Source organism: Amblyomma mixtum, chromosome 2 (assembly GCF_055824585.1).
Source record: "Amblyomma mixtum isolate Tamu chromosome 2, ASM5582458v1, whole genome shotgun sequence".
Lineage (NCBI taxonomy): Eukaryota > Metazoa > Arthropoda > Arachnida > Ixodida > Ixodidae > Amblyomma > Amblyomma mixtum.
In genome coordinates, this window is record NC_143013.1 from 212,531,134 (window position 1) to 212,554,175 (window position 23,042).

General features: G+C 45.4%; 1 protein-coding gene across 1 annotated transcript in view; it reads right to left on the bottom strand.

Moving 5' to 3' along the window:
* Positions 1-4,221: 4,221 nt before the first annotated feature.
* Positions 4,222-23,042, bottom strand: part of LOC149362487 (evasin P546-like) — a 47,937-nt gene continuing 29,116 nt past the window's right edge. The window contains exons 5-7 of the mRNA XM_089568312.1: positions 16,815-16,885; positions 9,728-9,796; positions 4,222-4,362 (exon numbers count right to left, since the gene is read on the bottom strand). Coding sequence (XP_089424438.1) covers positions 4,222-4,362; positions 9,728-9,796; positions 16,815-16,885 — 281 coding nt within the window. The remainder of the gene's footprint in view (positions 4,363-9,727; positions 9,797-16,814; positions 16,886-23,042) is intronic.

A 23,042-nucleotide genomic window follows, 5' to 3' on the forward strand; every position in this document is an offset into this window, starting at 1 on the left:
CTTGTCGGCCTAGCCTAGCTGATTTAAGTAAGGCACAGGGTATGTTTCTGCGCCTGGAACAGTGGTGGCGATCAAACTCTGTATACTTGGTTTAGTCAAGAAAGGGCAAACTTACTCGACTACGCGGCAAGGCGGACAAAGCTAAAAGTCGACTATCTTACTCGGCGTCCACCAAATTATTTGGCACATAAAACTGTGACCGATGAGCACCTTCATTTGGTTTTCTTAACCTCCGGGAAAGTCTGTGCTTCTCTTTTCTGGTTATCGCAAAGATATGGACATGTTGGTTCCCATATCAATTGTACTGCCGTTTGCTTTATTTCGCACCGGATGTAATACGACTCCGCATTGTAAATGGAGATACGGTGGGGCTTTACCTAATGCAACTGCACTTCCTAGAGGTGTTTAAACTCTTTTACTTGGTAATTCAGCACTTATTTTCGTAATCAGTTCATTTGATAAATTCAGTTATTCTCCGAAAAATGTTTAATAAATTATAAAGCTGCTCATTGTTTAACGTTTCTGCCATGCAAAGTGGTCTTGTGCGTTGCTTGCGGTGACAGCTGATGGGGCATTGCTGATTTTTTTTCGTTTTAGTGTTCCCGTATAACTTGAACAGAAATAGCATCCGCAGTACAACCTTTATTTCGAAATAACCTGCATCTCGGTGCAGCGCCAGCAGCTTTCGACATTTCTATGTTTTTTTTTCTTCTTTTACAGAGCCATCTTCTTGAGCAAACGTGCCTGTGAAAGTTCAGAAGGGTCGAATTTCAGGAGAATGGCTAATTCACAATACTAGTGGTAACAGCGAGAATAGACCAAACGAACACCTAAATCGGGCACACAGAGCGTTGTGTGTATCCGCGTTTTCGGTGTACGCCGGCTCGCACTAGCACGTGCTTTCAGTGTTGTGCCGTCGAGATACTTCCCGTCCGACGTTGCCGTGACTACCAATCTCAGCAGTGTCGTAGGCGCCTGGGAGAAGTCGTGTTTGAATCTTTTCTCCTTTTCAGGTGGCGGTGAGCAGAAGCAGTGTGAGCACAGACGGCCGCAAAATGTGAAAGCCAAAGCTGATACCTTGTCGCCACAGGTGTGGTATGTAAATAAAATGGTGATAAATTTGAAATGCGATAAAGGATGCTGCGGCTGCCCTACCGTGACGGTTGAGACTCCAGCTGTGCCAGAACGATGGCGTCAATTCTCTGCACATCTCTGTTCCATGAAATAGCGGTTATATATCTTTCTGTTCAGAGAAACTGACATAAGAATGTTTGAAAGCTCGTGCGCAGAAGCTCGCATTAAACTAACGTGGAAAATTGGGTGTGTTGGTACATGTCTTGAACAAATAAATAGCAGCGCAAGGAGAGGAGGACTAGACCAGACAACAAGGACGGCGCTGAACTTCCTACTTTTATTTCCAACGAATCCTGCAAACATATATGCATTCTGAACAATCCGGCGTCATCGTCAGTGCAAGCGTAAATATGTCAGCTCTTTATCAGAAAGAGTGATAGAAGCAGAGCTAACACATGCGTCTCCCCGATTATAAATCAACTCCGATTCAATGATTTCGCGCGTTACACGTTGATTATTCTTTTTTCTAATGACGGTGCTAGTAAGATCTGAGGAACATTCTTCACACGTAAGGCAGTGGGCGGCCAGAAGGCCTTCGAAATCTTTTCCTTTAAGGGCATTATCTACGTTTTTGGCATGTTCCCTCAACCTGTCATTCACGCATCTCCCAGTTTGGCCACCATAAGTTTTACCACAGTTTAACGGAATTTCATATACTACGCCTTCTGCGCCTTCAAAAAATAGCCGCCGATGCTTCTTTCCACCGTTCTTTTGCTTCGCTGTCTCGCGATCAGTCATCTTGAACAGCTTTGACAGCTTTTGAGGAGCAGAGAAGACGACTTAAAGGTCGTACCGCTGCGTTACCTTTTTCAGGTTGTGTGACAGCTTGTGAATGTAAAGTATCACAGCTACCTTTTGCCTAAGCTGCGCGTCGGCGTCACACTTATGTCAGTGCGCTACTTTTTGAGTAGGCCTTCAGCAACCGAAATGAGAAGGTGCTGCGAATAACCGGCACTGCTCAGCCTATCGGCTTGATGGTTGAACGCTCCTGCGGCGAGATGCGGGCAACCTTTGCTAAGGGCGTTTTTAAAGCAGGATGTGGCGATGGCTCGCTTAACGAGCTTTGAGTGTACAGAGTTGAATGGCAGAAGCGGTTTTTTGGCACACGGAACATAGCCCCAGCAGACACCATCACCATTAAAGTGAAGCCTGATATCTAAAAACCTAATTTGGCCGTTCACTGGGAGTTCGTGTGTTAGGCCAAGAGGCCTCATCACCGTTCCAAAGGTGCCCAATATCTTTCTAGCGGCACGTTCAATTGCCTGCGCGTCCCAATCAACAACAACTAAAAATCATCTACAAACCTAAAGACCCTGCGAAAGTTGTGGTCTTTGAAGGATGAGATTGGGTTTTAGTTTGGTTTTATGGGGTTTACGTCCCAAAGCGACTAAGGCTATGAGAGACGCCGTAGTGGAGGGCACCGGAAATTTCCACCACCTGGGGTTCTTTAACGTGCCCTGACATCGCACAGTACACGAGCCTCTAGAATTTCTCCTCCAAAGAAATGCAACTGCCGCGTCCGGGATCGAACCCGCGTCTTTGGGGTCAGCAGCCGAGTACCATAGCCACTGAGCCACCGCGTCGGTGAAGGATGAGATTAAAAGACGGTCTAAATGAGCAAGTACAAGGTTACTAATGGCTGGGGCAATGCAAGACCCGATGCATACGCCCTGTTTTTGCAGGTGTGGTGTCCCTTCAGACAGGATGTAGGTTGACTCTAAATAAAAGGTTAAAAGTTCTAAAAAACCTCGGACTGGAACTCCAGCTGCGTTCTGAAAGGTAATGCAGCCAAATTTGTCAATAGAGTGCTCAACGTATTCAAGGATTAGTTTGTTCAGAGCTTGTTCAAGGATATTCAGAGTGCATATATGTTCGCACGATTCGTTGGAAATAAAAGTTGGAAGTTCAGCGCCGTCCTTGTTGTCTCGTCTAGTCCTCGTCTCCTTCCGCTGCTATTTATTTGTTCTCGCATTAAACCTCTCCGGCATTGTTTTTAGCCGTGTTCTGTTTTTTCCTTTATGTAAGTTGTGCAGGTGCCCATTCAGTCATAACGCTACTTTTCTCTTTGCCTTAAGGAGCTTACGAGGCAGAATGGAAAATACGGTTAACTATTGCCCTTTGAAAACTGTCCTTCGCTGTCTCGAACGGTGTAGCCGAGTCCGCTGTACCGGACTAATTTCAACCAAGTGGAGCTTGTCAACCCGAATGGTCGCATAAGAGGTCGCAGGTGCCTTTGCGGTACATCTGTACCGAAATACTGCCGCCGCGATCGAGATTTCACACTTCAACTTAAGGTCAACAGCCGAACGTGAGAGCCGCTGAAGCACCATGGCATCTGCAGTGTAGTAATGAAGAATACAAGTCGTCTACGTAGAGTGCTAGAAGTGCTGTAAAACATCAACACTTCTATAAAGTTTCCGGAACTCATCAAAGGTACAACTATTGTACTTTGCTTCTATAACGTCAACTAGGTTGTATCAGCTGGAAGTCGGGAGCTGTTATGCCATGCATAAAAGGGAGCATGCTACGTTCAGGCAGACCATCCTGATGTGAGATATAGCTTCCTCTGCCGATGCAGTGTGCTGCAACTGCTTCTAGAAAAGATGAATTCGAACAACCATTCCCACGTTAATGTACCGCTGAAATGCTCATTCAGCCAGTGTCAAATTCTTTTAAGGGGCCAGCCAACTTTCACAGCAAATTCACTAATTAATTCCTTTGTTCCCTGCTAGCAAAGAACTATTGAAATAAACTCTGTATGTTAGAATATATAATGCTTACTTTTCTTTTTTTGTTCTCCTATTACCATTTTTTGTTTTCAAGAACACGAAAAATTTTTTCTCGGCCGGCGAGGTCCTTTACGTGCAATAGTTTTTTCATAAAACACTAAGATGAATGTCATGATTTCCAAAAATACGATGGCTTCAAGCGTGTCTGCGATTGGAAGAGCTAATCTATTACTTGCGGTCTCCAGTATGCGATGAATTATATTCTCGCACTTCATGATACCTTGCGAGTGGAATTTCCCTACTCCGTGGTCATATTTATAGCCAAGAAAAAGACAGGCACAGTGGAATCAGCACTTCTTTATTCATTCTTAAGTGTTCCTACCCGACTGCACATTTCGTCGCTGGCATTCCTCACGCAAGTTCCGTATTTACATGTCCCGAGCGGGCAAGGGTACCATTTTCCTTCGTCCATGGACTGGGAAAACTCAAGCGTGAGATCCTTCAAATAAAGAATAAACAAAGTTACGTACACTGTTTTCAGTTCAGGCATCGTACGCTAGACACCCTACAAGCGGAACACCATGCGCAAAGTTCGATCACGGTGCTGTCCTTCTTCTATGTACTAACTCACTGACTGGCACTGACATCGAACGGTAAACGAGTTTCTATAATTTTGCCTCCATTTCATTGTGACAGCCGGAGCCGGGTTTGAACCTACGTCTTTCGGGTCAGCAGCCAAGCAATGTAAAGGGTGAGCTACCGCGCCGGCTATTTTGGGGAAGAGCGTTGTTCTCACAACAATTCGCATGTTAAGTTATGTTTAATAAACTAACAATGAGTCTACTTCATTAATATTAATAGTAATATTCATGATATTATTTATTCGCTCTTCATTTTCGGGCAGGAGGCTCCAATTATCTGCAATGTGGAGCTGGTCACACAGCAATTACCACTTCCAAGACAGATCCATAATGGTGCCAAAAGAAGTGTTTCTTTAACATAAGCATTTAGCCTGCTGAAAGTTGAATGGCCTTCGGCAACGCATGTTCTATATGCTATCAGTACGGGATCTTCACCAGCCCTTTGCTTTTGTTCCGGTTCGCAAACATGGGTGTAAAGGAAGCAAATACTTATAGGTCCATTTCACTTGCTTCAAAACCATTCAAAATAAAGGAACACATTTTGTATAGAGCGATTCTGCCACATGCATGAAAAACAGTTTACTAAATGAACAACAATTTTTTGAATTATATTATAACCTGGGATCTGATCTCGACAACGGTAGAAAAGTCGATTGCCTTGTAAAACGCTTGACAGAGTTCACACTCTTTACTTGTAATGCGACTTGCAGCACTAAATGTTAAACGTACATTTATTCGCCTGAACGAACCTCCAGTAGTTTCTTTGACAATTTAAAGTTTTCAATAGCAAAAAATCTGGTTGCCTAGATTACACATTGGGTTTCCCACAGGTTCCAGGCAATGGCAACGTTTTGTTTTTGTATATATAAGCGATTTTCGATCACGAAATAAAAGTAGTATATTTCCTTTTGCCGGTCACTGGGCTGTGTAAAAAAGGTGTCTCCCCGTAATAAAGTATTTTTTCCTTATGCGTTCTTGAATGTTGCTCCAAATGGACAGTGATGACATACATTAAAATAGCGTTCATGTTCCTTTAGACGTAAGCATTAAGGAGCTCTCTAACTAAGGCATCATCAATAACATGGAAGAGCGAGAGTAGGCAGGTGGTTTTTTGTGAAAGAGCGTAGGAACATGATTTCTTTGAGGCATGGTAGGCAGACTGTTCCATATGAGAGACAGTAGGTAAATGGTTTCTTTGAGAGCGGGTAGGCAGGTGATTTCTTCGAGAGACGATAGGCCGACGATTTATTTCAGAGAGTAAGTAGATGGTTACTACTACTTAGGCCTCACCTCTCGAACTTTTATTCATAGAATGCTCATATTCATGGCATGGTTGAGAAGGCCGCGACAACCTTAAACTTTATGGAGCAAAGCAGGGGATACGTACCGCTTAGCTAAGCATGAGCCACTTATTTAACACACGTTCAACAGAACTTCTATTACGTTTGCGGGCTTTCTGAACTTTGGCACATAACATACAGGGTATTTTCTGAAAGTAGTAGGACTCATTTTTTAATAAAATTTATATGAGAGAATAGTACAGACGATTAGAATTTTTCAAAGTAGCACCCTTCCGCACCTACACGCTACTGCCAATGAATTTTCCAGTTTTCGTACGCCTCCAGGAACGCCTGGACCGGAATGCTGTTTAGCTCCCTTGTCACGGCCTATTGAACCGCCTCTACCCATCCGTGAAGTTTCCCCTTGAGTGTCGATTTTGTGTCGATGAACATGGATGAGTGTCGATGAACAAGGCTCCCGTGTGGGAGCCGAAACGTCGTTTAAAGTGTTCATTGTTTTTTGGTCGGTGTTCTGCCTTCTTCTTCATATTCTCGGGAATAGAAAAAAGTCTGGCGGGGCCCAGTCGGGGCTGTAGGGGGCCTGAGGCAGCGTTCCCGCCTTTTGCTGGCCAAAAAATCGGGGTCCTCATTCACATGATGAAGACGATCCTGGCAGATCGCTTTCCGGTTGGATTTTTGCTCCTCTGACAACACTCCTGGCACCAACTTCACGCACACTTTCCTCGTGGCTAAGTTTTCTTTCACGATCTCAAAAACTTGGGTTTTAGGAATGCTCAAGACATCAGAAATCATTCTGATACTCATCTTACGATCACTGTTCAGAAAATGTTTCACTCGCTACACATTTTCGTTGGTCTTGCTGGTCGAAGAGCGTCCGGAGCGGTCGTCGTCTTCCACTCTTTCCTGACCTTCTCGGAACAACTTGTGCCACTCAAAAAACCCTGATCTACCCATGACAGCGTCACCGTAGGCCTCCTTAATCATGTCGTGAGTCTCTTTGCCTGTTTTATCAAGATTTACGAAAATTTGATCGCGTATCGCTGATCCAGTAAACGCTCTATGATTCTGCGTGACGACATGTTTCGACAGGGGTTCACAGTACAAGCGATCTGCTCTCTTCAACGGTCGAGAGCCGGCTGCCGATTTTCCCCAGCATTCCCAATATCCCCTTTCAGCGATCCTGCACGCGCAGACCGCGTTTTGTCCACCCGTTTGCCCAGGAAAAAACCAGTCCTACTACTTTCAGAACAGACCCTGTATGAGCAATAAACTTCGAAACCCAAGAACAGAGCCGCACCGTCTGTCCTTTGTCGCTTCTTGAAAACTGATTGCATTCACGAAAATTCCGTGTTAAACTTCTCAACCGCATATTCCACGACAACCGCGGCATTAGCAGGAAGCACATTTACGCAGGCACCATGATATATCTTCGCGTAATATTTATTGTTATAACCATTTGGGATACCGTTCAATATGTGGTTAGTTCATTTCTCTTTGGTGCCTTAGGCACTAGAATTTCATTTCAGGAATCAAATACTGCAGAATCAATGATGTGTTTTTCGAGCACTTTAATCTTGTATTACCTTCAGCTAAGGTGGGTAATCGTTCAATAAAATCTAAAGATTATAAATCTGCCGTAAACGGAGAGCTCAGACGAAATTAGCAACTTCATGTAGAAATTGGCGTCTAAGAAAAGCCTAAGTATACGGAATATATTTTATTTGCAAGGATCGCCGCTTTGCGGTTAACTTTGAAAGCTAGTTTAAAAAGGCAAAATCTCACTTAAAGGATATGGAGAGCGCCTCTTAAATATTTTTTCTCTAGATGAGACATCATTTTGCACAAGTATTCAGTGCCATCCACACTTCTTTTAGAGAACAGAAAATCTGGGAATACTTGAATCCCCACCTGTATACCACACAGCTGTTTACCCTCAACTTGGGCAGGAGATGTGCCTTGTGTTACAGAAACTAGTACCTAGTCCTGAAGCTAATTAAGGTATTGGGTTTATTAAATAGACGTACGCAGAGCTTTTCCGTTTTTTGAGGTGATTCCGGCAGACCGGTTCCCGAACAAAAATATTGGTCCATTTGCGTAGTTATTCCAACTGCGAATTAGGCGGGCTGGCAGTTCACTTTTCCCTTCGGTTCCGGTGTTCAGATCCACTGTTCACGGATGGCGGTTGTTCGTATAGTGATAATGGGCTAATGTTCATATATACGGATTTGGCAATTCTCTCTATACATAGTTAATTGGAGTCTTCCTACCACTACTGGCACAGTGGTGCAGCGGTTAACTTATGCCTCATGGCAGACTTCTCGAATAAAAAAAAGTGATGCGCGACTGTCCTTCTATGGCAGGTGCCGCTGTTTGTGGAACTTTGGCTGCTTGCAATTCCTTGTGACCCGGGTTGGCCTCCCGGAGCATCCTGTCACCATTAAATAAGCTGCCGCCTGACACGATGGCAGGCTGTAGGTATTACTGATATACCTGGGCTAATTGAGCACCACCCCGTGGGCAGGTGAGCAGCCTTCCGCAAAAGCGGCTGCAGGGAAACAGGGCCAGACAAACAAACACACAACGACTGAATGCGGGGAATATGCCACTATAAGTGCTAGCGCTGTAAAACCCATCATCGGAGAGGCCAAAGCCTCTCCAGCATCTCTCCCATTAACCCTGTCCTGTGCCAGCTGCGGCCACCCTATCCCAGCAAACTTCTCCATCTCACCCCCCACCTATCTTTCTTCCGCCCCCTGCTACGCTTGCCTTCTTTCGGAACTCAGTCCTAACGCAAGATTGTTCCTCCCTGAAAATAAACATCACTGTCACAACAATCTCCAGTGAGGAAAGAAGTAGAAATAGCCTTGAGAATCACATGTAATGTGGACAAGAGGCCACGGATATTCAAATTATATAACGAGAACCAGATAACGAGAAAACATAAAAGCGCAGGAAAAGAGGACAGTGAAATTTTAAGGAGGAAAATTTACTACGACAGGCTGGTCGCGGTTAGAGGAGGAACGGGCATTTTGGCTATAATTGTTGTTGTTAAAGGTGCACTGAAGAGGATTCTGAACTTGTCTTTTTGCCGCGGGAACTCGATCTACACGTTCCAAGCATTCTTAGAAACTGCAACTTATTGCCCTGTATGGCCGATTTCCCTAATTAAATCGAATTAACGTCCGGCTCCCGCCCTTTTTTTTGAATTCTGCCTCGTACGATGGGTGGAGTCGACCAACGCGTGAAGTTCCTTTCAGCCAGCTCCGTGGAGGCTTTGCTTTCGCTTTATTTTGTTTTTTTAGGTTTCCATGAATAAATAGTTTCATTCGCAGATAATATAGCCGCAAAATAACCCCGCAGAAATAAAAATACGCGCGGACTATTTGCTGCTACGGACTACTACGTATTACTCCGCCGATGGCAGAGCGGCTAGCCGCCACGGGACTGGGTGAAAGGCACTCCACGCGTTGGTCGACTCCGCCCACCGTAGGAGGCAGAATTCAAAAAAAAGGGCGGGAGCCGGCCGTTAATTCGATTTAATTTGGGAAATCGGCCATACAGGGCAATAAGTCGCAGTTTCTAAGAATGCTAGGAACGTGTAGATCGAGTTCCCGCGGCAAAAAGACAAGTTCAGATTCCTCTTCAGTGCACCTTTAAGCTCGCACAATGGCGCGTGCCCACATATGGGGAGCGGCCAAGAAGTGGGGTACATAGAGAGTTTTTGTGATGAATTTTTTCTTTGGACAAAAAATAAATGGTAATTCTTAGGTGCATTTTTAGAGGGTATAACATGAATAACATTGAATATAATAATTTAAATGGTTTAAATGAACACTCGCATATTTTTTCCCTTCCAGTTTTAGTCGTGCCGCGTTAAATTCAACCTAATAACAAAAGCGTGGCTAGAAAGGGTTATTCTTACGTAGCAAGGTGTGCCTTCTGGCATCTTGTCATATTTCCCAGGACAGTGTTTTGTGCATCCGATTGGCTTCTGTTTCAGTGAAAAAAAAAAAAACAATTTTTAATTACTGCAATATTACTAATATGGAGGGGGGGTAAAATATGCCACTGCCATTAGAAAAGAGACACTTCTTCAGTCAGCATACATATATTACACCACATACTATTCGCTTCTGCTGTTCTTGGATCCGGGAACTTATGACCATAATTGGATTTTGATATGCACATGTATCGCACAGTACATCACTGCATTGAAACTACGATTAAATTGTACAGTTCACGAAACATCAAAATACCCTTATTCCTTTTTGTAGCTGTCGGGAGGAGCGTTGTCTAATATGAACAGCGACGCTAGTTTTAGCATATCTCGGCTGGAAACATCGCTACGCACAAGAAGGAAGACGAAGGCAAAACACATGATGGCGCTGACATCGTCTTCATTCTTGCACGTTCAGCTTTTTCCAGACTTGTTGAACACCTTATTTTCTACTGCGGTAATTTTGTGAAATTTTGAATTCCAACACATTCTTCCAGCATACTGAAAATGGCATAGCAACGAAGGAATTGGCCTTAAATTTTGGCACAATAAGATAGCGCAAAGTACTTTCGGAATCTGAGAAGTTTTATATCTTCTCTATGTACGCATTCCCCAAGCCCCTTGGACCCTAGGCTGCGCAGACAGGAATGTAGAAGAAATACTATGCAAAAGCACCGAAGTTTGGGCCAGTTGGTATTGATCCATCTTGAAAACGTAGCAGCACGAAAAAAACGAGAACAAAATAGACACAGGTACGAAAGGACATATGTCCTGCACATATGCTGCATATGTGCAGCATATGTCCTTTCGTACCTGTGTCTATTTTGGCCTCGTTTTTTTCGTGTTGCTACGTTTTCAAGATGGATCAATACCAACTGGCCCGAACTTCGGTGCTTTTGCGCAGACAGGGCAACTTTTTAAATATTTTTGTTACTCCACGACACACCATGTCAATGGTGCCTTGTGAATTTACGACAAGGGGGAAGGGGCACAATTGCGGAAGGTAAGGTTAAAGCAGGCTGATGATGGCAATGAGTTTGCTGTCTCCTACATTCTTCTATACGCAAGTGGCGAAGACAGAGGGCAGGAGCACTCTTTCTTTTTGACAGCCTCCACATAATAAATCTCAGTGTGGCTTTCCAGCTCAGGCATTTCCAGATTCCTGCAAAGCCTTGTGGCTTTGAAAAATGGAGCGCTTCTAATATTTTAACATTACTCCCAAGCTATGTACGAATTGTATTCACAAGAAATGGTAGCAGTTTCTCTAACAGAATGTTCTACAATGGTAATCACAGAATAAAAAAACTGAAATAAAACTGACTCCCCTGAGACGGTGGCAAGAGGCCTAATATAAGGAACACATACAGGTTAATGGTACGACACTACAGCGCTGACGGACGGGACGGAAGAAGAAGAGAGACACGTGCTGACACATGTCTCTTATTCTTCCGTCCTGTCCGTCAGCGTTGTTTTGCCGTACCATTCAACATGAACCAACCAGCCCGACTCAGCTCTCTCCTTGATTACATACAGTGCTGGCCTCACGTCGCATGGGGATCAATCGCACCTTCATAGAGAAATTGGTCACTCTTGCAGACAGATTTTACTATACTGAGTACGCGCAAAACAGGGCAAACACAGGATAGTTTCCTACTATAGATGCGACGCAGAGAGAAATATGCAAGCATTTTGTCCCAATGAAGTCGACTCGTACTGCTAACAGGAGCTAGTGAGGCGGTATTTAAATGCTGATTATGCAAATTCAATGATCACAGCACCACTTTTTCCCAGTGCCCGACGAGAAAACGTGCGAACTGTTAATAGAACATGGGCGACGGAATCAACCGATGCCGTTAGTAGTGCAGAACAGCTTCACTGCTTTCACCGGAACCATCTGATGAGACACCGGAAAAAGTAGAGGCAATCATGTAGTACACGCAGCACATGTCATTATATGGTACAGCGCTGAAGAATGGACGAAACAGAAAGCGCAAGTAGCTGCCGTGCACAACCGTTGAGTTCTTAGAGCTAAAGGACTGGAGACGCCATTATGATGAAAGAGACCAGCAGCTTTTAATGTGGTGGCTCAAACTGAAAAGTCGCACCAGAAGAACGAGGTAATGAAATGTTTATCCGCACACAGAGATGCCTGCATGCAGCATACGAGCAAGGTTGGCGAATGCGACGAAAGGTACCACGAAAGGTAAACTCTTCACTAACACCACAATATAGCAGGTGGTACTAAGGGCCCCTGTGCAGCTCACAAAACTTATTGAAAGCATTGTACATGATGGACAACACAGACCCGACTGAAAACTTCACAGGATAACACAATAGAATTGCAGAAGGCTCTCAACTAAGGTCAGGGAAATTATAACAAAGTTAATATATAATGCAACCTGCATTCCTGCGTGTTCCTGATACTAGAACATAATCTGCTGTGCTCTATTACGGGATATATTGGATGTGAGTGCCCTTCCATCGCTCAGGAACGAGAAAGAGCACAAGTGGAAACACCAGGAAAAACTTCTATATATATGAGGACCAACCATCCGCAAACACAAATTTATTTGCGCATGTGGTGCAACAGTCAACAGGAAGCCGTTGCTCTACTTACGAGTCCGAATAACACACCAGTAATAGCGGTGTCAGTTTAGGGTCGGCCGTAATCTGCTGTGCGCTCTTATGGAATGTATTGGGTACCAGTCCCCATCCATTCCTAATAAATGAGAGCAGAGGCGGAAACTCGAGGAATAGCTGCAGTGCATATTAGGGATATAAGGGGTTCCTCAAATGAAAAATTAGCTTCGCACGTGGTGCAACAGTCAGCAGGAAGAAGCGGCTGCACTCATAAACCCAAATAAAACATGGCAAATAGTAGGGTCAGTTTAGGCTCCACCAAGAAACACTCTGATCAATCTCGGATGGGTTAAACACATGTGTCTAACATATCCCAGAACACCTGTGTAAATAGGGTGCGACCTTAACACTCCGTACTTGAAGTGGTGAGAGAAAGATGTGGGTTGCATGCACTGGAGCTGACAACGTAGCGGCAGACACGCGGCACTGCTGCAATAGGCCGCAGCGTTCATTGGGTGAGCAGACTCTCGCAATCAACCATTAAGTGCCACCTGCCGGGGCGGCAGGGTGGGTCCGCTGCCTATTCAGTGTCCGGAACGCACTTGACGTTACAGACGCCAAGCCGCTTATAGTTTCCCGATACGCCATAGCTATCGTTCTCTAGCCAGGTTCAGCAGTAGTTGAACTGAAGCAGTTTTTTACATCACGATTTCCACGCGCTTATCGAAGTTGTTTGAACATGAGCAAAAATACCATCCGCGATAAATTTGGTTCAGGGGATGTCTCGTGTAGGGATTATAGAGCCGGCACCGAAATGACTATACTTCTTGTAGGTTAAGTGCTTCAACCCTATACCCAGCTCAGTTCCGTGGGTGGACACGGCGACAGTCGGTTGGGCTAGAAACAATAAATGGGAACTCAACGCGCGCAAATCGAGGCCTTGTGAAAACTTGCACCCATTCCGACTTCCCAAGAATATGCACACTTGAAAGCACTGAATGACCTTAACGAAGAGCGAAAAGGCAACATGACATCTCGAGATGTCTTACGCCTTTACGCCCGTTTCAGGTGTATGTAATGAGGTGACAGCATAGTCACTGAAAATGATAGACAACCCCCCCCCCCCCCCCCTATAACCGCAAATATGACGACCAAGCTCAATCTTGAAGAAAACCCAAAAACTTGGAGGGGGGCCGATATAAGTCGAGGAGCGTGTTAACTTATACGGACACATCGGTCGTAAGTAACGGAGGAAGAACCGCTCTTCTTAGCCCTGGACATTCCGAGTTAGTCGCGCATTATTCGTACATCTGAGGCAACTCCGACACGCTTACAGTTGAGCTCTGCGTTATCCGTCAACCGATGCAGTTTATAAATAACATATAGAATTTAAGAGAAGCCCATATAAACATAGACTCTTTAGCGGCGTTAAACAACTCAGAAGACTTACAAAGACACTCAGCATCACTCAAGAGATACGTGTTCTCATTATGAAAATAAGTAAACGCGTCCAAATGCAATTGGTACAAAAATATGGTCAGAATTGAACTCTGCGCTATTCGTGAACCACTGTGGTTTTAAAATAACGTATCGAATTTAATACAAGCCTATATCAACAAAGGCTTTAGCGGCTATTAAACGACTGAGAAGACTTACAAAGACACTAAGCATCACTCAGGAGGAACGTGCTGTCATTATGTCATTATGGGAGAACAATATATGGAGAACGTGGACCAGAGGAAAGCAGGCGCCCTTACACCAAGTGCCAAATACGAATGCCTCCCCACTAGCCTCCCTTTTGATCTCCGCTGCGCTCTTTCCATTTTCTCGTCCTGCCTCCGGAGAAATGCAAGTACCCTGATTCCGCCGTGAACTCATCCCTCCCTATAACCTAATGAGATTGGAGGTGGTATCCTTTAGAAGAAAAATGTTGGGGCAGCCCTTATCTTGTCGGGGACCTGCCAATGCTACTCTGAAGGAGCCGAAGTGCCAAGCGAATGTCCCAGACACTCCGCGCCAGCTGCTAACGTAGACCTGTGCCACCTTTTGTGGACTTGGCTAGCAACGCACAGCTCAAGGCCAAAACGATTATGGAAGTTGGACGTACGGCTACAAAGAAGGAACATCTGTCCTAGCGACTAACGGAGAACATTAAGAGCCGGAGCCTGGTCAGGATTCTGGAAGAGAATAGCCTCCACGACCTACTATAGCTGAAAATGGTAGACACTTGGGTTTGTTGCTTCGTATTACGAGGGTAAAAGGATAGCGCAAAAAAGACGAGGACTCAGAAAAACAGACACACAAAGCGCTGTGTTTGTCTTTCTTTTTGAGTTACTGTAGCTTAATCACAGCTTCTTCTTGTGACACTTAGCAACTCTTCTAAATGAAAAAAAAAGAATTCTCAAATTACGTTGCGCGTAGATAAAATCCCGAAACAAGAGGGAAAAGGACATTTCACTTTGCATGTAGTTTAGGCATATAAGCGATAAAGAGAATTGAGCTGCCGATCTACACTTTTCTGCTGCCTTTATTTTCTAGGGTGGACTATCATTTTTCGCACTCGCTGTTTTCAAGCGTTGTTATTAAAAGCCCTAGCGGCCTAATCAGAACTCTCTGCTAGCCTGTCAAGATATTGTGAGCCACTGCAGTTCTTGAGCTTGTGAGCACGCTGCTGATGTCTAAGTTTGATACACTATGTACTTCTCCGAAGACGGGTCATGACATTTAACTCTAGGCTTCTGTGGCATGAAAATGCCTTTTTTCTCAATAATACCACTGGTAAAGGACTCCAGAGAACAGCGTACCATGGTAACATTAAGGTGTTTCTTTTTAATCGCAACAGTTGCCTTAAGACTATTAAAGTGATTCGCATTGAAAACAACAACAAAAAAGTAGCAGTAAAGTTGGTGCGGTTTTGGTGGTCGGAGCCTGGGTGTGCAAGCTTGGTTAGAGCCACGCCAAGACTTTGATAGACCTTTGGAGACTTTGATAGAATTGTTTACAAGACTAATTTAGAAATGTTGTTACAGCTTTCTAGCGTTTCTAAAGCCTTCGATAACAAAGAAGCGGATGTGGCCACCTCCCAAGTCGGCCTAGTGTAAAAAAAAATAAAATCCTCATAAGAAGTGGTCGCCGTTCTTGAGGCATGGGCATAAGCTGGGTCCCTGGGCCAGGTTGATAAACAATAAACAAACAAGAGAATCATTTGAAACACTCTGTACCAGTATATTTTTCTTTTCATATGACTGTCAGACGCTCTGGCCTCTGATATGCGGTCACTGTGCCCCAAAATCACCAGGTGCTCGCGATACAATCATCGATAAGTGGTTTAGTGGGAGGAGCTGGTCGAGAGAGATACGGTTGCTAAGGCCACTTTTTCAGGCAACAGAACGCACAGCGCGAGCACATCACGCCTTGTCCCACGTGGTGGAGTCATCGTAGAAACATTACCGGAACGGCAGTATTTGTTGGCCGCGCTGCAGCGAGCTTTTGTTTGCGCGCCCACAGTCCATGCTGACTCACTCCCTGGCAGAAATATCCTAGTCAACGCAGCCCTACGGCTCCGATGTTCCTGACAGCTTGTGGTGCTCGCGGTTCCTTGTCTCTATCTTTTTCGGAATCACTGACGTGACATCTTCTTGGGCGCCGGCTTCTTGGAAGCTTGCCGCCGGGCGGATGATGAGGTCCCTCCCTCAATGAGGACTGCGATGTAGGCTAACAAGGTAGTAGTTGAGTGCGACCTTTCAGCAACACTTTTCTTTCTGATAAATCTGATAAAACTTACTGCAGAAAAATATATCGCTTTCACACACTTTATATTTAGGCATGCTGGCGCTGTTTCTCAGTGTTCCCCTGGCATCAGCTTTAATTCTTGTCCACTCTAGATTTTAGAGCTTATAATACTCTGCGAGTGCTTAGTGCTTGCGTAATATAATGCGAAGACGAAAATGGCTCAATTTTCTCCCAAACCGAGGAGAAGTTTCACTCCTTCGGAAACCAGAGCGTTACACTGTGCTCTTTTGCCGAAGAATCGGGCTCTTATTTTGACCAGCCTGGTCATCCTTCACGCCGCGAAGACAGCCAGAGGGCAGCTCGGAAGCAACGTACAATGTTGTGCTCATTTTACTCAGAAACAAAATTTAATCGACCTGTAAACATTTCCGAGCACATGTGCTCAGCACTGTTCGTACAGATGTACGCCCCAAAACACATTCTGATCTAGATTTCAATGGAGCTCCGAAAACAGCCTATCATCGTGATACCAACTCGAGAAAATCGGAAGTTGGTAACGCAAACGCAGTGTTTAAGCTTCAAAGTTGCCTCAATAGGCAGCCATTCCAAGGTTGCCTAACAGTTGTCATTTTGCCTCCAGGGTTATGTAAGAAAATGAAATTTGAGGTATTAACATATTAACTGTAACATATATACGTACCATGTCTGTCTTGCTCTGAAGGTGTAAAAATGATAGACAGGGGACTTTGGTTGTCGTCGTTGGCGGAGGTACTGAAAAAACAAAGTTAACTATAAATAGCCTTCGTGGCTAGCACTCGTTGCCACCATTTGATAAAAAAACACGGACAAAGAAAAAGCAATGACAGCTTCTTGATGCTTACGAACCCATCTACTATTTATTCAGTCTCGCCATTGCCGCTTTCTGGTACTAAAGCAAAAAATTACCGAAGACACTTAGAAAATTCTAAAGTGTGCTTGGCGAAATCTTTGTGGTCAACCCACGTAATATACCATGTAGTACACGGCGGCCCAGTGGAATGGCCACAGTGTTCGCCGATATCCGTTCGTATAACCCAAAGGTGTTTGAAGTAAACAAGGGACCCTCTGGGCCGATTCGCATCCACGCGTCTCACTCACTCGACTGAAACGAGACGTCTCGCGAAGGAATGGCGGTGCAGCTGCCACGGCCGACGCGCGCGCGCTTGTTCCAGCGCTACTGTGTGACGTCACAGTTTCTGTGCACAGCTGCGCCTCCCCCCCCCCCCCCCAACGCACCGTTTGGTAAGGAGGGGAGGAGGTTGCGCCGCTGCGTGAGGGAGAGGCCACAGTTGGCACGATTTCAGCGCACGGACGGACACCGCGAGTATGAGCCATTAAAGGTTTTCGCCTTAATAACTCTTTTGTGCGAGAGTACAACGCATGCAAACGAGGCAGAGGAAGTACAGACACACACGAGCGCTGACTGGCAACTTAATTCATTCCGTCAGCGCATAAATACATGTGAAGAAAGCTTGGGCAGATGCGGAAAAGGGAACGCAACATCAACCAAATTAAAATAAGAAAAGGCTTGTAATTCTAGATGAGGATCCATAGCGCACAAAATTGAAGGGACACAACACGAGCGCTAGAATTCACATACGTGACTAGGCAGGGAAAGTGAAGGTTTGCTGGAGTGAGTGGAAAAATTGAGAGCGACTCTAAGGTTTGCTCACGCATGGTGCTCCGTTGCGCGAAGAACACTGCCTTCATATCCCTCGTCCGAGAATCGAAGTAATGCCTGAGGATGGCGCGCCATTCAAGAAGTGCAAACACCCCTTGCAGACTTTCGAATGCAGCGCTTACTGCTGCGGGGAGCAGCGGCATCCTGGGATGAAGCGTGCTCACTGAGTCGATCATTGATACATCGGCTTGTCTGACCGACATGCAAGGCCCCGCATAAGAACAGACTTCATACACAACATGTGTTTTCGGAAGGAATAAAAGATTAATAGAGCTGAGCCTAGCGGCTTAGCACATCAATTAGCGTGACTGAACTTTCATTAGCCGCCGAAATGTCTGGAGTGGTAGATGCTTCTGCTATGGCAGCCCAATGGTTGTTCGCAGAAACACGCCGAACGCAGAAGCCATCTTGGCCCTTTTCCCCTGTCTTTCCTACAGCAACGAAGCAGCGCACTACGCAAAGCCGTCAGCGCCCTGAGCGTGGCACGGCTGGCCGATCGGCTCGGGTTACGGGCGCGACCGAGGGTCTCGACGCTCCCAATGAAGTAGACGACGTCTTGGTGATTCGTAGATGCAGTAGTCTTATTCCAGGGAAAATTTAACTAGATTGTTTATTGTTGCGAAAGCGACACTACTGGAGCCCAGCTCGGCTCGTAGCTTATCTTCGTGGCGTTGCGGCTACCAAACGACCGTGAGTCGCCGTTGCCTAGCAACCGCTTCAGCTGCGCTACAACAGATGGCGCCGCTGCCACCTGTCGCCTACACACCCAGAGGGCACCACCCTCGCACAGGCGTAGGGTTTCAGAGCTCATGATGGCGTCGTGCCCGCTAAGGACCTGGCACGAGCTAAACCAGACGCTTAATCATAAGCTAACACCACAAGCGTATCGACAAAAACGGTACGTACGATCTTGAGCCGTTGCCTAGCAACCCGAGTAACTGCCCGAGCTCCGTAAAGACAACGAAAGGAATGATTTATTGCAGGTAGTGCTTTTTTTTAAAAGCAACACGAAAGGACAGAAAACGAACCACTATTGTAAAAAAAGGCTCCTCTCGTTAGCGTCACTCAGCGACGATCCTTTCTTTACTCACTAGGCGATTTCACCCATCGGGACCACACCTGTTTGCTTGGAGTGAGCTCGTGTTCTCAGTGCGATGGAGCAGTAGGAGAAGCCATCAGGGGTTGTTGTGTTCCCGGATGTACGGCTCATACTAGAAAAGGACAGTGGCTGTTGGCTTTGTTCAGGGCAGCGCGTGCAGAAAAAAAAGAGAATCGCAGGTGGAGCAAGAAGGCTGGAAACCGACTGCCAACTCCAAAATGTGCAAGGTATACGCGACAAACTTGCTTTTCAGAAGATTTTTCTTAGAGAAGGGTACAATACACAGCCTTAAGCTTGCATTGTCATAAATACTGAAATTAGCGTTCGTCAAAGGCGAGTTCTCACTCTTGGTTGACGATGATGATGAAAACATTTATTGAAAGCCACAATGCCTTAGTTGAAGGGAAGGCTCATCGGGTCCCTAGTCCGGGACGCCGTTGGTAGAAGCCGCTGCCCGTGCTCTGGCGACGAGGCCTCGTGGTTGAGAGCGAAAAGCTGCCTGAATGGCAGTCTTTGGAGAATATACAACTTCTGCTTGAAACAAATATTCCTGATCTTTTGAAAGGATTAGAAATGTAGAGTTTCCGGGTCAACAGACTGCACTGGAGTGTGCTACACTCGTAGTGAGAAGTTGCCACTGCGCCGCCGCGGTGGCTCAGTGGTTATGGCACTCGGCTGCTGACCCGAAAGACGCGGGTTCGATCCCGGCCGCAGCGGCCGAATTTCAGCGAAGGCCAAACTCTAGAGGCTCGTGCACTGTGCGATGTCAGTGCACATTAAAGGACCCCAGGTGGTCAAAATTTCTGGAGCCCATTCCTGTGGCGCTCCTCATAGCCTTTCGCTTTGATACGTTGAACCCCCACAAATCATAAACCAGAAGGTACCACTGTTCACAAGGCGCCGAGTTTCTAAGGAGATTAGCTGCAAAAGATGATCGACTTCAATTTAACTCCGGGTCACTGTTTAAACAATCTCTGGTGCAAGCCTGTATTGGCAAACATTAGATTTTCGGAATTTCATGCGGTAACACCAGTTTTTTAAAAACAGCCCGCCCCCCTATAACGTTCACTCAGCCCAACCGGAGAGTAGGATTCAACATGCCGCCATCGAGAGCGATGTCTTCACTGTGAAAGCGGCTCGAGCTATTAAGGCACCCTAGGTCGCCATAGAGTCACTGGAAGCTATTTCCAAATTTTATTTAAGTGGAGTCTTCTGATATACGCATGATATACATCTTGCAGCTCGCGCTGCAAGATGTATATCATGCGTCTTGCGGCGTGCTACCGTAGGTGGCCTTGAAAAGTTCACCTTTAGGCCAAACACTTGTAGTGTGCAGAAAGCATCACCTGTATCGCAAACCTGCGAGCGACATGCTTCAGCTTGTGAGGTACCTAGCGAATATAGGGTGCTACGGTTATGTTTTGTTTGCGGTTAGGTGCTACTTCCTTGCGGGAACCATATTTCTGGCACCCTGTTTTCAACCTTTGCACAGCGCTCAGCAAAACAGCCTCGAGAAAGCCGATGTACTTCAAACATTCGATCTTTATAGGGGAACCGGCCAGAAACTCCCGTTCGCACAGCCTGGCAATGGCATCCATGAGGGCTCCTGAAGGAATTTTCAATTTTACGACAAGAAAACTTTTACATGCTCGAGACTCGAAACGCCAGCACAGATGCCGGCCCGAAAGAGAACTACCATACCTAGAAAGCGCATCTGCAGTTCTTTTGGAAATTGCTTCATCAGTCGGAGCGAAAAAGATTGGCTTCGGAGACCGCGAGCTGCTAATCCACTTGAGGGTGAGTGTCCCATGTCATTCCTAAAAACTGTAATGCCATCTTCCATATAGCGAACAACTGTTATCGCGTCAAAGCCACGAAATGCAACTTGCAACTGCCTGCCTTCGTGGGCCAGCAAGATATCGGTGAGCAGAGTGGGACTTTTTATTTGTGCTGTGCTCTTTCACAAAGTTAAGTCACCAACTGGCCAAGCAGCGCACTTTAATGCTGTTACTTTTGATTGATGGATATCCTTGAAAAAAAGCATCGCAAGTTCTCTCAATGCTGACTGAAAATTTTCATGGTATATTTATTAACAATGATTAAGTGTTTTGCAATCTTTATTATAGCTAATCTGGTAGCTGAAGTTCTCACTACGTAAACAGTTCCACCGCCAACCCGGACCTGTACTTACGGTGAGAGATTGTACCAATATCGCCAACGGCAAGGGACACTCTTCCGGCCCAGTGCTGCTTTGTTCCCACCACCAAAGAACAGTTACGGCCGGCAGTTGAGTAGCTTGCAATATTTAACGCTAGACGGCTGTTGCTTTCAAATACAAAACACGTTTCGCGAATTTCTCACGTTCTTTAAGGCCGCCGCGGTGGCTCAGTGGCTATGGTGCTCGGCTGCTGACCCAAAAGACGCGGGTTCGATCCCGGCCGCGGCGGCTGGAATTTCTTTGGAGGAGAAATTCTAGAGGCCCGTGTACTGTGCGATGTCAGTGCACGTTAAAGAACCCCAGGTGGTCGAAATTTCCGGAGCCCTCCACTACGGCGTCTCTCATAGCCTTAGTCGCTTTGGGAGGTTAAACCACATAAACCAACCAACCAACCAACCAACGTTCTTTAAGTCTGACAGCAGTAATTTCATACTGACGTCCCACATGAATAATGCCGGAGGCGACGATGTTCCGAGAAAAAGAGATGCTTCTTGCAGCAGTCTGCCAAAGCTTTACTGATGTTCTAGCATCTGCAACTGCTTCCGACTACGACTCGGACTTTTTCGAGCTGGAGACGGCTTCTGATGACGGCGAGACCGACGGCAACAACGAAGATGGCGAATACGACGGCTGTGACGCACTGGGAGTGTTAGGACGGAGCAGCGTCCTTGCACTTTGCAATGTGTTACATCGTATCGGATCAAATCAATACGCCGCAGTTCTGTACGTTGTGATGTAATACAACAATAAATAAATAAATAAGTAAGTAAAAGTTATTTATTGTTACAATACCTTTGCTATGGCATGCACTGAGCAAAAGCCGCCCTCAACAGCAACATTTTCGTTTAAAATGTTCGCGCAGATGTAATCAGAAACCAATTATGTAATATATATTCATAATCAGAGTCACATGAAAAAATCGAAGCTGCATAAAAAAGTTTGGGAATTTTTTACATTTTTAGGACATTAATTTGGTGGTTATAGAGCTAAATCATCATTTTACTATGCCTGTGAAGTATAAATAACTTCAGCAGCTCTGACACGAAATGTGAGCTCTTTTTCAACTCAGTCCCACGGTTCTTTACACAACGTAAACATATAATCTTCTCATACCATGACGTAACAGTATTACTTTTATGTTCGGTACCATCGTTTTCTTATGCGGTTAAAAATGGAGTATAAATGAATGCACGCTGGACTCGTATGGGTTTCGGTGCTTTCATCTGATAGAAAGCTTTTAAAACCAGCTAGTTCTCGGGATAGGATGTAAGTGGATCTTTTGAATAACACTCACCAGAAAACTGCGAAAAGCATTTAATTTTTCTGTTCTGTGGTAGGTTATGTTTTGGACAAAGACTGCTACATGATGAACGAACAGTCTCTTAAAGCGCAGTAGCCTTATGAAAAGCCACCGTAGGCGCTTAATGCTAGGTAAGCACGCTCTATACACAAACAAGGGAGCGCCTGATCTGAAAACCTCGCCGATATCGTTTAGCGCTGAAGGCCAAAATTTTAAGCTAGCTGGTCGATCTTCTCCAACTACATGCATTTGTTGTGGAAAAAAAGCATGTAAACAATTTCTTGTGAGAATAATGACAAAGGATATAGAGGCAATGATTCTGTAGCTGGTGTTGTATTTGAAAAAAAAAATCCGATCATATGATATACACTGCATTCCGCTTTAAGCTGTAGTTAGAAGAAAAGAGTGCCTCATCAAAATGAAAGGATCGCGCTTCCACAAGCGCATGTCACCAAATTGCGTTCTTAATATAAAGAGAAATCAAGAAACATTGCCTAATGTTTAGGCTGCGGTTTACAAGATGAACGCTTTTGCTGTGTATTTCGCCAATATCAGGATCTTCGTTTTCCACACAGAGCACACAGATTACCT